This window comes from Periplaneta americana, chromosome 5, assembly GCF_040183065.1.
Source record: "Periplaneta americana isolate PAMFEO1 chromosome 5, P.americana_PAMFEO1_priV1, whole genome shotgun sequence".
NCBI lineage: Eukaryota > Metazoa > Arthropoda > Insecta > Blattodea > Blattidae > Periplaneta > Periplaneta americana.
Genome location: NC_091121.1, coordinates 59,004,817 through 59,019,169, shown reverse-complemented (window position 1 = coordinate 59,019,169; position 14,353 = coordinate 59,004,817). Strand labels below are relative to the sequence as shown.

The 14,353-nt window shown below is 36.4% G+C and overlaps 2 protein-coding genes across 4 annotated transcripts in view; one reads left to right on the top strand and one right to left on the bottom strand.

Annotated features, from left to right (window-relative positions):
- Positions 1 to 883: 883 nt before the first annotated feature.
- On the bottom strand, positions 884 to 10,369 carry LOC138699680 (DET1- and DDB1-associated protein 1). Of its 2 annotated transcripts, none has more exons than XM_069825737.1 (4): positions 10,229 to 10,369; positions 2,935 to 3,073; positions 1,655 to 1,716; positions 884 to 1,577 (listed from the first exon to the last, which is right to left on the bottom strand). In XM_069825737.1, the coding sequence occupies exons 1-4, from the start codon at positions 10,229 to 10,231 to the stop codon at positions 1,473 to 1,475; spliced, it is 309 nt and encodes a 102-aa protein (XP_069681838.1). In that variant the 5' UTR covers positions 10,232 to 10,369; the 3' UTR covers positions 884 to 1,472. The 2 variants fall into 2 exon arrangements, with proteins under 2 accessions (XP_069681838.1, XP_069681837.1); XM_069825736.1 differs by lacking the exon at positions 10,229 to 10,369 and adding an exon at positions 9,930 to 10,068.
- LOC138699678 (uncharacterized) overlaps positions 10,229 to 14,353 on the top strand; it is a 26,747-nt gene continuing 22,622 nt past the window's right edge. The window contains exon 1 of one of the 2 annotated variants that reach the window (XM_069825734.1): positions 10,229 to 10,367. Coding sequence is in view for 1 of the 2 variants with exons in the window: in XM_069825733.1 (XP_069681834.1) it covers position 10,484 (1 nt within the window). In the remaining variant the exon portion in view is untranslated. Of the gene's footprint in view, positions 10,485 to 14,353 lie in introns of both variants that reach the window. The other variant, XM_069825733.1, reaches the window with a different exon arrangement.

The window sequence follows — 14,353 nt, the reverse complement described above, 5'->3', positions numbered from 1 at the left end:
CCAAGTACTTGTACTCGATATGTCAAAGAGCTGCAAAGAACCTAACGTAAGGCCATATAGACTGATGGCTGTTCACCAGTTGCTGGGGCCAGATAAGACGAAAAAAGTGAAATATTGTTATTGGTTCTAGGGATTCAATGTTCAAAATCCTGGCATACTATCCATCACATGGTTCATAGACAAGATATAACTCCACTTGTGTGGCTACTTGAAGTCAGAGAGCACGCACATTTGGACTGCACAACATCCACATATCGCTGATGAAGTACCTATGCACTCAGTTCGTGTGCAATATCCGCAGACAGAATAGTCGTCCAAATTTTTTCGATGAAACTATGAATACTGTAGAGTACCAATGCATTTTCATGAAATTCATTGAGCAACTGGATGATACTGAACTGCGTCAAAGAAAGGCCTACTTTCAACAAGACAGCATCACTTGCCATTAATCACTTGAGTTCATGGTGCTAATACAAGTTTCTTTAGTGACAGGCTCAATTTCCAAGAACTTGTGGTTACTGAGATCATAGAATTTGACTTCACTAGTTTCTTTCTATGGAATTACCTAAAAGAAGCATCTATACTACACACCCTTGAATACTGGACGATTTGAAGAACATTACAACCAAATTAACGGCACTGACAACACAACATAATGAACAGCAAGGGACATGGACCAATACTCAAATAAATAAGGAAAAGCATCAGTTTTATATGACTCATTCAGTATGTCAAGGTACAACAGCAGTAATTCGTGAAATTATTCACTTTCCCACAAGTTTTCCCCTTTCTGAAATAAAATTCTTCCACACACACTGCGTGCTGCCATGTGAATGTGCACCCTATGTACATAGCAAGGTGAGAGGTGAAATAAAACTACGTCTCGCTTTCTTCAAGGTTCATTCATATTCGTAAGAGTCATACATTGGAGCACCTGAGCCAGTACAATTGAAATTTTAAAGTTACACGAGTAGGAGGTCACATTCAAAATGTCTAATCAAACAAAAGAAATGCATCTGTGAGCGAGGGACTGACAGCCATGGTAACTCGAGAGGATCCCGCCCTGCTTGCTGTTAGTCCCAAGTCGCAGTCAACAGACAAGTTTGATTTGCTTTGGAGCACTTGCGTACCACACCAATGTGTTCATTTACACTTTACATTCATACATGAGCTAGCATTGAGCAAACTGAAATAACAGATATATATATATAAAACGATTTGGAACTGTACAAAAGTAGCAAGATGGTAAGAAACAAGCATCTAGTGAGGAGAGGCAATGTATCACATGACTTGCTGGAATCTAGAAAAGCAAATTTTTATCTAGAAGCAGATGCCCCTTGTGGATTTGGAAGATTTGAATGTCGTAGGTTTCAGAAAAGACCATATTAAATAAAGAAACAGTCATAAAAATAATACTATCAATGCTGTCAGTTCCGATATTTACAAAGAAAGGTGATATGGAGCACACACGATTACGGGGAACTGCCGGCACCCGCAGTGTCCAGGCGGGGCCTCTTCCTCGAGCCTGACTCCTCAGGGGTCTCCAGGTTCATGTGATCTCTCTTTTTCTGTGAGTTCTGCAACAAGCAAGGAGGCAGATTAGTACCAGAACATACATCCTCTCCTGTACCACATGCAAAGTGCCGATACTCACCTTCTTGTCCCACTGCTGGTGCAGATACCTAAGCAGGATGTTGGTCTTCTCTGTCACGATGACTGCAAAGCAAAGATAAGCATGATAAGTAAGACAGTTCAGTGGGTGAAAGGAAAAGAAAAGATAGGCCTACAACATCAATCTCCTTGAAATAAAGTAAATGTAATTATAAAACACAAACTGAGAACTAGTCCTCAGTTCTCTTCTACCAGTGCTCAAGATGTTGTTAGTCACGCCATTTGTCTCCAGGACTAAGGATAATGATATAACTCTTACGGCTTCTCTTGCTTACCGAACTGCCAGCCCCACTTTCTGTTACTATCAATAAAGCAACGATCACCTAGTCAGTGTGACATAATTATTTCAACGAAATGTGAAGAAACTGTATTTCAAAAGATATAGGTGGTACTTTCACCATGGTAACCTTTTCAAAGAACTACACACTACTCAAAATTACAAGAGTTACCAGGTTTTATACCGTGGAACAAAATTCTGAGTAGGTATTATTTACTCACTCCCATCATCATTTTGCCTTACTCTAGGAAGATTCCCTAAATCTACCTGCTTCATAAAACATTCGCCTTATGATCTTATTGAGATGACTGCTTGGGAAAACGATATGGTGCCATAGTTCCTCAATGCTTTCTGCATTGCGTTATGAAATATAAACGTAATGTTGAATAACTGTTGAAAAAGATACAGGAGTACAATAGTAAAAACTATCCAATTTTTTTTTCTTCGCCACTCATTAAGAATTGAACTATAATAGAAACATGATGCTCCAGCCATGTCTCTAGTGTGCACCAAGCAGTCATTCTAATTTAAGATGATTTTTAGAATTAATTGTTCGAAACAGTGTGTGTGTGTGTGTGCTATAATTTTTATTGAAATTATTTGCAAGGCATAAGTACAAGATTTGAGATTTTTGGGTTTCTGCACATGTTACAAATGCTGAACATCCATCAAAACCCTCTCATAATACAGGTTAAAACTCAAACCGTACTACCACTGATCTTCATTACTAGACATTTGGTAACATGTAACCTCTAATGAATTCTTTATTCTTATCTTTACTATGGATTTCTATGTACAGTATAAGTTTTATTTTTTGTAAATAAATGTAATTATACCATAAGAGCAGCTATTGTGTGTAGTAAGGATTATAATGTTAAGTGCAGAACATATTAATTTTATAACCATGATGTCTAATGATATAAGAAAGCAGGGACTTGCACACAACCAAATAACAGGTGAATTGTGTGTATAGCAATACTACAAACTCTGTTCTGAAGGGTATTCCTTGGTGGGCAGGTAAACCGATGGGCGTTTGACACACGTTCGGCTCCCACTGTCTGTGTGAAAGCGTGCGAAGTTGTTCTCATTATAGGAAGGAAGTCCTTTCAGAAACTCTGCTACTGACTGAAAAGAAAACAACAATCCATAAGAGAGATTATGCAGTGCAACTAGAGGTAGCAGATTTGTGATCTTCGCAGTTATAGTATGTAAACCGAGGCATAAGTTTTGAAACTCCGACTCATTTTATCTTCAGGAAAATGGAAGTGTTGCACATACATTTGGAACATGCTCAACAGATGGCTGATGGAAAATACCTAAAAAGGGCACTAAATAGTCAATCAGATGAAAGGAGGATGAGAGACGCTCAAGTACGAGATGGCTAGATATATACTGTAACTTAGGTACTATAAGGATAGGCCTAGTTGTAATATCAAGGTGAACTGGTATAACTAATGACTTTTTTCTGCATCCCACAAATATATATCTTGTTTCAATATGTCAGTCCATTATGCCTAAATGTCGGGACACCCATGTGATTCCTCAAAATAAAAGAAAAGTAGTATTGCACGTCTTTTAAGTTTTTGGATATTATGTTACACAATATTGCACAACATGCTGCCATAAGTAATTCTGACTCAATGCATTCTGCAGTTTCCTAAAAGTGTCTGTCGCAACACGGTAGTTGTATCTTTGACAGCCACACCTGTGGAGTAACAGTCAGCGCGTCTGGCCACGAAACCAGGTGGCCTGGGTTTGAATCCCAGTCAGGGCAAGTTACCTGAAGAGCAAATGCTGGGTAACTTTCGGTGCTGGACTCCGGACTCATTTCACTGGCATTATCACCTTCATTTCATTCAGACACTAAATAACCTTAGATGTTGATACAGCGTCGTAAAATAACCCAATAAAATAAATAAATAAACAAATATCTTTGACAGTTTGAACCTTTTCGCATATATACAGGCCTACCTTAATTTACTAAGTTACTCTTACTTGACATCTGTTGCACCTAAAGGTTTGATTGAAATGAAACTGTCCAAAATGTATGTATCCACACTGTACTACAATCCATTTGATCAACGAAGACATACTATTGTTGGCAAGTGTAGGAAGCAGAATTCTACACTGCAGTTTGCACCTAATAATCTTCCATTAGCGGAAGAAAGTAGTTTTCAAGTGTTAGAGGTAGCCCTGATCACATATACACGCTCTTATGTTGATCAAGAGCTAGATCTATTTTGTTTACAACAATGTCAACAGATTGCTCAGCCTTGTAGGCTTTGACAGCAACAACTTTTATCAATTATGTTGCCATCTAGCCACTGCATAAGAAATCACGTTATAATTCTCAGTTGAATTGCATGGAGCAACTGTACCTCCATCTAGTGGTCATTTTCAATCGACGGTGGTGATCCTGATGGTTGTCTCGTCCACATGTTACCGTTTTTAACATGGGGATGGCCAATCTGTTATATAATGTGATCCGAGGTGGTAGTGAAGAGGCATATAGTAAATTAACAACTGTGCAGTTACTCAGTGCAAGTAGTGTTCAGAGTTTCAGTTAAGATGAAGAGAACATATTACGAAGTTTGCAAAAAGAAAATATCTTTGGAGTTTCAAGCGTTGAATATCACAATAAGTGACATTATCTTATGACACTGAAAAAAAAAAAATTGTACGTGAATTCACACACTTACCTTCTAACTTCGATTAACGTAGCTCATCCAATAAAATGGTCAATATTTAATTCACATTCACTTGAAGACAATATGTACTGAGACTTATGGAACATAATTGAATTGACACACTTTCCTCTAACATTTTTTTTAGTAGGTTATTTTACGACGCTTTATCAACATCTTAAGTTATTTAGCGTCTGAATGAGATGAAGATGATAATGTCAGTGAAATGAGTCTGGGGTCCAACACCGAAAGTTACCCAGCATTTGCTCATATTGGGTTGAGGGAAAACGCCGGAAAAAACCTCAACCAGGTAACTTGCCCCGACCAGGAATCGAACCAGGGCCACCTGGTTTCACGGCTAGATGCGCTAACCATTACTCCATATCGTCTAACATTAATCCACGAGAAAACTACGAGAGTTTTAAAGTAAAATGCTTATAAATAAAGAGAAATTAAATATCCTTAATAATAATAATAATAATAATAACAATAACAACGCCTTCATAAACATATTTTGTATGCATACACTTTCAATTTTTTTTTCGAAGTGTGCTCAGATTGCATCTAGATTATAATTTACATTCAGCCTTTATATTCCATTAATACAGTGCATACACTTTAACTTTCCACACTAGCAGAAGTAGAATGGAAGCAGTAGTGCACAGCACAGCTACCCACACACAGCTCACTGAACACTCGGTTATGAGTAAAGATCATTTTCTTAGTCCCATAACACTGGAATGAGTATAAATATGTGTGGAATATCTTTGTTAGCTCATTAGATTTTATATTAACCACATCCAAATATCCGAGTTTTTATTTTTGCGAGAGATTTGTAATCACAGGACAGTTTACATCTCTTACAAGTAGGATCCTCAGCTTTACCCAACTTGTAAGGATGTCATTTTGAAGGACAGTGCTCTGAGTAAGTCAACTACAAATGGGAATACTTTTCTGTCCTCATTGAGAAGTTTCACAGTTCTGCAATTATGTGTTAATTTTCAAGATGGTAGTAGTAGTTAAAGACAACTTCAACTACAGAGTTTATTGAGATTCAAAATTCAACTTGGGAGAGGAACAGCTGATAAATTTTGCCTACAGGCCTTTATTAGTGGCAGATTAATTTACATGTCATAAATCTATAACATGGGACTCCCAGCTTTATTTCCCTCCCAGAAGAAGTACTACTAAGAATTTTTTCAACATTGCCTTCAAACAGGTTTAACTCTGTAATCCTCAAAGATTCAATGGTTAACATGGAATACTTTTCTGTCCTCATTGTGAAGTTTCACAGTTCTGCAATTATGTGTTAATTTTCAAGATGGTAGTAGTTAAAGACAACTTCAACTACGGAGTTTGAGATTCAAAATTCAACTTGGGCGAGGAACAGCTGATAAATTATGCCTAGAGTCTTTATAAGTGGCAGATTAATTGTGTCATAAATCTATTACAACGGACTTCCAGCCTTATTTCCCTCCCAGAAGAAGTCTACTAAGAAATTTTTCAATGCTGCCTTCAAGCAGGTTTAACTCTGTAATCCTCAGATTCAACAGTTAACATGGTAACCACTAGCCCACGGAGGGTAATAATTTGGAATGTGTTGTTATACATTCAAGGTTGTGTCTATGGCTCAAGTGCTAAAGTGGTGGTCTTCCATCCAGACAGCCCAGATTCGATCCTCGACCAGGTCATAATGGAATTTGTGGTAGATAAACAGACGTTGCAGAGTATTTTCTCGGGGTACTCCCGTTTCCATCATTCTACCAACACTCTCCACCTCCCCCACATTTCATCTATCATCTGTAATAGTAAAAATAAGCTGGTCTGAAGTCTTGGGGGTATTACGGGTTTGCAATGCTGATAAAGGAAAGGCTTGGGGCTCCGGACCTTGGGATGTATCAGGTTACTCATGTGCGGATGGGATCTGGCTCTATCAGGAGCTGAGCCAGAATGGGCCACATGTCAGAGGACGATGACAGGAAGGACTTATGGCTCTGGGCCACTAGGGCTTATCAAGTTACACGTCCGCGAAGCGGGACCTGGCTCTATCAGGGGCTGAGATAGGATGGCCCATCTGTCAGTGTCGGGTTCACGAATGCCACCCAGGTCATCTGTTGGACTTGGAGAATCATCGCATACATATGGCACACGATGGACCAAAGCGTGCCTAAGTGTATGCACCCATCCTGGGTCAGCCTTCGTAAAACTAAACCAAAAAGGCAAGGTACACATTCAAAATGATACGGACAAGTTAGGCTACTTCTAAAGTAAATGTAAGCAAGAAGTAAAAAGCTTTACATTTCTGAATTTCAATATTATGTTAGAACTTGACATAAATACATAATAACATAATATAATTTGAATATTTTAGAACTGACAAATAATTTACTGCAAGAATGATGTAGTGAATATTATCATTGCTCTTCGACTCTACAGTTCTCAAATTTTGGCAGTAAATCTTTATAATCACGCTACCAAAGGAAGGAGGACAGCAAGAAAAGGCATATTCTTAGATAGCTGTTAGTAGGTTATATGCAAGGCATATCAAAAGCCTAAACCAATGATGCAAAACTGTGCTACAATTGTGGCAGACGTCACAAGCCGGAACACATAACTCATCCCTTCCCTTCAACCCTCATGGATGTGGCAGTGAGAGAAGAGATATGTAGTCAGTGTGCTAACCAAATGTCACAGATATGTCATTATTGAAGGCTCTGACCTTGATGACGGAGAACAAACTCTTTCCCCATGCTTCCACCCCTCTATTCCCCAGCTCTGCATCCGTGGCCTAAACTAACCTAAGATAATCTGTCACTGATTCGTATATATTCAAGGCATACCAAACGCCTAAACTAGCCTAACCTGTCACAGATTTGTAGACACAAGGTATACAAAAAATCTATGCTAACCTAACGTGTTACAGACTCCCGCACCTCTCTGCTGCCACTATTTTTACAGCAATTTTTTTTTTACGATATGTGGGACTCGACTAGAAGCCAAGATTTTAAATACATTATTTTGTACCCTAACGTGGTAACGCAATAGTACAAAATACCCTTTTGGCTTTAGGTCTATCATGTTATGATTTTTCTATAGAGGTGGAGTAAGGAGATTAATCTTTGTCTCTTGGAAGGATTGGCCTCTTGAATCATCTTTTAAATTCATCCCTGATCCGAAAGTGGAAAAAAATATATTTCGAGGAATGTCTCCGAAAATGAGACGTCAAATTAATGGTCCTTCAGTCCATTTCCGAAACTAAAGGAGAATTTTATGACGGGCAAAGAACAACTATAATGTGGGTCTTCTTTCACGTTTATACAAGATCAGGATTATTAAAGAGGGTGGCTCTCTCTCCCACATCAAATATGAAATACAATTCCAGAAAAAAAAAATGGTCTACCTAATTTTACCAAGTTCCAGATACAACGCATTGCGCATGAGCAGTAAACAAGAGTGCCTGTACATATGCTATTTGTGGACAGTCATGGAAACTTGTTGCTTACATGCAGGTGGGCTCTGGCAATTTTTTTTTTTTTTGGAAAACTATTTTATTCTGCTCACACATTAAACGCATTTCTTATAATAATACAACGATGATTTAAAGAACGACGGAGGTGGTTTCCCTTCAAGAAGAGTTAATATTCCAAGAAATAATAACAATGCACTACGATCGAATACTAATCGTTCCCGGCACTAGAAAATGTATTAGGCCCTATTACAAAAACACCAGTAACTATAAACGTTCATTAACGAATTGTCACTCCTAATAAGCTATATAATGTACTCTTCTGACTTTTTTCAGTAACAGGAGTCATTTAGTGCTTAGCTTCACAATTTATGGGCGACAAAGAATTACCGAAAAGTTCTTTTTTATTATTATTACTTCGTTTTCAATGGGTAATTTTATCTTACAACTATAATCCATAATGAATTCCCCCCGTCGATATATGATTCTCTTTCAGAGGAAAATGATTACTTGATTACTGTTGTCTCAGTATTAACTCACGGATGATAATAATAATAATTTTTCTAAAACAAAAAACGATGTTTTTAACTTCGTTAACTGAATTTTGTTATATTTCACCGTCAATAGAAACAATTCACGCCAATTCTAAATTTCTAAAGACTCATTTTCATTGTATATAAAAAAAACACTGATAATCAAGTACATTGTTCTAACAATCTAACATCTTTTACTTGACTGTGTTCATGGCCCTGTTATGTGGACTCAAGGACGAGAAAAAACTATACCGCATCTTCATGCCTCCTATCACAACCTGAACTTTGAAAATGTGACACTTTTATTTGCAATTCCAAAGACTGTCACAAATCCAGTGTTATAAATAAGAATAAATATCACAATTATTTTATGGATAGCCTATATGTTGAGAAATACAAAAACAACGTTTATTTTAAAACTACAGTACATAGTTAATCTAAATGTATTGTTAAACCAATCAATCAATAAATTAACTATGGTATTAGTTCCACATTACATGAAATGTTGGAAATCTGTTTTTAGAATAAGGTTACTTTTGCAGCCACATGCACTAATTTATAATCATAAATTTGTTCGTAGGTTTATTTTGTAAAATTTAATCAATTTCTTTATTCACTATATTCTGAAACTATTTACTGAAGGGAATTTAAAGATTTCATTCAATGATGCACAATTCATAGATAGGTGACATAAGGTTAAAACAAAATAATTACAAAACAACTTTTGTTATTAGCATTAAAACGAAGAATTGCAAATAATACAGTACGTAATAAAAACACAGGTCACAAAGTCTGAAGGTAAAAACTAATTATGTACATTTTCTTTTAAATTTTGAGGTTATTTATATTCACTTTGAGTGCATTTCCTTAATTAAAATTCACAAAATGAAAGTATTCCACTGTTAAATGTAACATGTGAGATAGAATGTACAGTACATAACAACTGTTGGCCATGTTAAGACGAGTATTAATAGTTCTGGTTATGAAATGTACGAAGGTGTCGGATGTAATCTTGAATAGTCTATGATAGTACGGAGTCATATGATAATAGTATATACGTTAAGAAAAATTATAATAAATTTATTTATTTTAAATCTAAACCAAGACAAATATTCTGGAATAGATAATGTGGGAGAGGTCAAAAGACAAGATGAGAATAAAGATATTGTGCCATAATTGTACATTATTTTACTCTCTGATCGATAAATGGCACCTTCAATCATTAAAATGCAAATATATTGCTCATTTTCTCTAATAATCTTGTAAATTTACAACAAATATAAGCAGACAATTCTTACCATTTCACTCAAGGCAAAAGAAACGTCACTCACACACAAACATACAACTACAATATGACTAGAGAGCAGCACGTGTCTGACACATGGCTGTTTGAATATCTCTTCTGGTTAAGAAATACTTTCTTTCGTAAAATTTATACAGAACATTTAATTTGTATTACCCAAGAGAAGAATCTCAATTTATGATAAGGATTAGTTGTACTAACGTTGCCTAAGCCAGTGTCAAAACTGGCGCAATTATATAATTCATATGCAATTGATTTAATCAGTTCATAACCTGTCCTACGTTGCCAACTCACCATTATGAAGTGGAGATGTGCAGTTTTAAATACTGAAGATTAAATGAAGTCAATTAAATTCGTTTTAGCGGAGAGAAAATAGAAATTTAATTTCCTAACGTTACATAATTACACGTGTGTTTGAAGATTTGTGTCATATGTAAGTCAATGTACGAAAAATCCAGTATTACAGCTGACAGCAAATGGAATTTAAGCGGAAGTGACACCTTCGTAAAGTCTGTGACACCTGTGTGATTTATAGGTTATCTTTATCTTAGTAGGTCATATATCTCTAGAGGTCTAAAGAAAAAGAAAAATTCTAGTTTCTAATTCTAACAAGGGTCTTCTGTGATTATCTTACACTAAGATAATTAGTTTACGTTTAACTTAACAGTTACGATTAATACCAGATGGCAGTATATAATAGAATAAGAGCTTCTGCCATCTCGTAGGTAATGTAAGAATTGCTTGCAGCTTGGTTCTCAATGACATGAAAAATATAGCTGCAATATTTTCTGACCTATAAGACAAAATCCCTACTTCCCCCCCCCCCCCACACACACACACACTACCAAAAAGAAAACCCTGCCGCATTTTACATTCCCAAAGCTGCATTTCAGGGGTACAATTTTGACTGGCGAAATTCCGCTAGCATGTGTACCTATAACTCCTGTGTATGATTAGATTTTCAAAATATGAAAAGCCCATGAAGAAAAAACTGTATCTTATACTTGCATTATGGCGATTCCATGTGAAATCGGACGGAAAATTAGAAACATTTACCTAACAATTTTTAATTCTCATATTTTTTATACAATTAGAATAGAGAAAGATGGATGTCGAAATATGACATCCCTAGGTTCAATAGTTTTCTTACAAAAATTCGTCAAATTTACCATATATGAAGAAAATTACGTTCTTTATGCAGTCATAGCTGCTGAACGATTTAAAATTGAAATTTGAACAATACTTCAGTTTAAAGCTCTTATCTTTCCGAACATACAGATTTGTAAAACATATTCATTAGAACACAGTCGATTTAATTCGTGTTTTAATTATTTTCCCATAAATAAAATGAAAGCTAAAAATATGGCAATATTGCAAACTTTAAGGACTAATTAATGTAGCTTTCAGAATTGTTTATTCAAGGTGTACAATCATAAAAATAAAATATTAGTCGAAACATTCATAATTTTAATACAAGCCAAAAATCACAACTCCGTCTACCCACTGTTAGTCTCATCTTTTTTTTATAAGAAAAGAGTTCACTATTCATATGCACTGCCTCATTATCTTAAAGCTTTGAAGGATCAAGAGAAAAGTTTCAGAATAGAATTGACAATATTTCTCCATACTGATATTTTCTACTTAATTTTTGAATGGTTTATGCTTGTGAATTGATAAAATTTCATGTAAGCCGCACATGCTTACACAATTAACACGAGTAAGATCGCCATTTAATCAAGTATTGATAACATTTACTTGGTATGTATTGTATATTTTTGTATACCAGTACTTTTGACTTGTTCCATGTCTCAAAGCTGCAGTGTTGTGGAAATGAAATATAATAAATGAAATGAAAAAAAATTGGTAATAAGTACCGGTACCGGTATTGCAGACTAGGCCTAAGGTTTATTTGCTGTTAATCTTTTTAATTATTTACCCAGTTCATGTTTAAATTGTAAATTTACTATTAATTTTAATTGTTAAGATTTTTACTTTATTTTATTCTGTTACATACAATATAATATGATATGATATGATATGATATGATATGATATGATATTGATGGTGTTTCGGTAAAAGACTTATCCTACTGAGGAAAAATTTGTCAGGTACAATAAAAATTAAATTTTAACACATTAATTGATGAACTAGTGGACTTACTAGTGTTAAATATGTAATATTTGTCTGGCTTACAGCTGTTTCAGTGCTTCACGCACCATCAGAGCCTACTAGATCGCGGCGTCATCTCGAACTTCTCTGCCTGTTAGGAGGGTGTGTTTTATTGTTGGAAGGTGTTGAAGTGTGGAGTCGAATAGTGTGTGTGTACTGAAATTGATCTGTGTGTTGAGGATTTGATAGGGGTGTGTTTTAGTGTGTTTGTATATTTCGTATTGTTCTAGTGTGTTGAGTTTTTGGTTCTTGGGTTGTGTGTGTAGGATTTCTATGTCCGTATTTATGTTATTGTATGTATGATTCGTATTGGTTATGTGATCGGCATATGTAGATGTATTGTGTCCTCTGGTTATAGCTTTAATGTGTTCTTTGTAGCGTGTTTGGAATGATCTGCCTGTCTGTCCTATGTAGAACTTGTCGCAACTATTACATTTGAGTTTGTATACACCTGTGTGGTCGTTTTTATTTGTTTGTGTTTTTTGTGTGTTGAGATGTCTTTGTAGTGTGTTTTCTGTTCTGTATGTTATGTTGTATTTCTGTTTTCTGAATGAAGATGCGATCTTATGTGTGCTTTTGTTTTCATATGTTAGTGTGATGTATTTCTTGTGTTCTTGTGTTTGTGTTGTGTTTTGTGTATTTTTGTGTCTGTTAAGTTTTTGTTTTGTCTTCCTTATGATGTTGTCTATTATGTTTGGATTGTATCTGTTTTCTTGTGCTATGTATTTGATTGTGTTCACTTCTTCATTGTAGTGTTGTTGGTTCATGGGTATGTTGAGTAATCTGTGTACCATTGTCCTGAATGCAGCATGTTTGTGTTGTATGGGGTGGTTAGATGTATCGTGTATGTGTGTGGTGGTGGTGGTTGGTTTTCTGTGTATTTTGAAGGTGTGTTTGTTCAAAATGGATTAACACATTGTTATTGTTATTAGTTACCTTATACGAAGGAATGTAAATATAATTGAGGGGTTCACAACCAGAGTGGACCATGTTCTTCTGGAATAATTTTGAGAAATTGAATCTTAAAGTTCCTGGGTTATGCTTAGAAACCTTCACCTTCTATAGGAAATGCTGCCCTCTGTGGAGTAACAAATGAGTTATGGACTTGGTTTGTTATAGCAATGAATAAATCTAAGTTTTCTTCATCCGAAATTGTATTAATCCACAAAGTGACCACAGGTGGACTTGGTCCACTCTGGTTGTGAGCCCCTCAATTGTCAAAAAAACATATCTTCACATTTTGTAATTAAATTTTAACTAATTCGAAATTTTCTCGGGCTTCCAGCCAGGTCATAAGATGATGATCCACCGACGTTTCGAGGATGTTCATCTTCCTCATCTTCAGAGTTAAGTGATATCTGAGGGTGATCGAAAAATCGAAAGAGAAGTTGGAGGAAAAATTTTAAAAGGTACGCAAAACGTGTCCTTGCAAGGGGTTGGGGGCTGTACAAAACTAAATATGTGAGCTCCAAGCCTGTTGGCCACTAGTCTCACTCCGGGTTACGCTGCTCCACTGAAGGAACTCTAGAAAATTTTGAAGGGGAAGCCGAAATTGGACGTAACCTCTTAGGTACCTCATACGCGAGGGGGACTGAGATTTGATCAAGTGATCACGGAACGGGAAGAGGAAGAGCTGGCTGGTGTTTGCCGTTAGGATGGCAAGACGCTGTCATCTGTTGTTCGATGACAAAGCATGTGAAGGCTGTCGGAAGAAGCGCCGTGAAATCTAAATCTGCAATTTGAGAGGTCCCTGTCCTTTCAATTTGCGACTCATTGAGTGACCTCGTATATTTAATAGACAATTTATATGTTCTGAACAAGGGCATACGTCGTTTATAATAAAGGGGAATATATATGGGGAAGGGCATATAGGTCCGTGGCCCATTTCTTATAGGGCTCATCCCGACATTTGTCTTACGCCTGAGGAAAACCACGGAATACCTTAGGCAGGATGAGTTGTCTCATATAAGAGACTAGCCAATCTGGCTATTATGTAGGAGGTGATTGTTGTCATGAGCCTTGTTGATTCGTCTCAATTTCGAGACCAGCCATTTGGCTATATGATGGCTCAATTGCGAAGAGGGGGGAGAGATGTAATTGTTAATTAATTTAGAGTTAATTAGGGAGATTCATGGGGATATGAGTGCAGGTCCGTGGCCCATTTCTTTTAGGGCTCATCCCGACATTTGTCTTAGCGCCTTAGGAAAACCACGGAAAAACCTTAGGCAGGATGAGTTGTCTCAATATCAG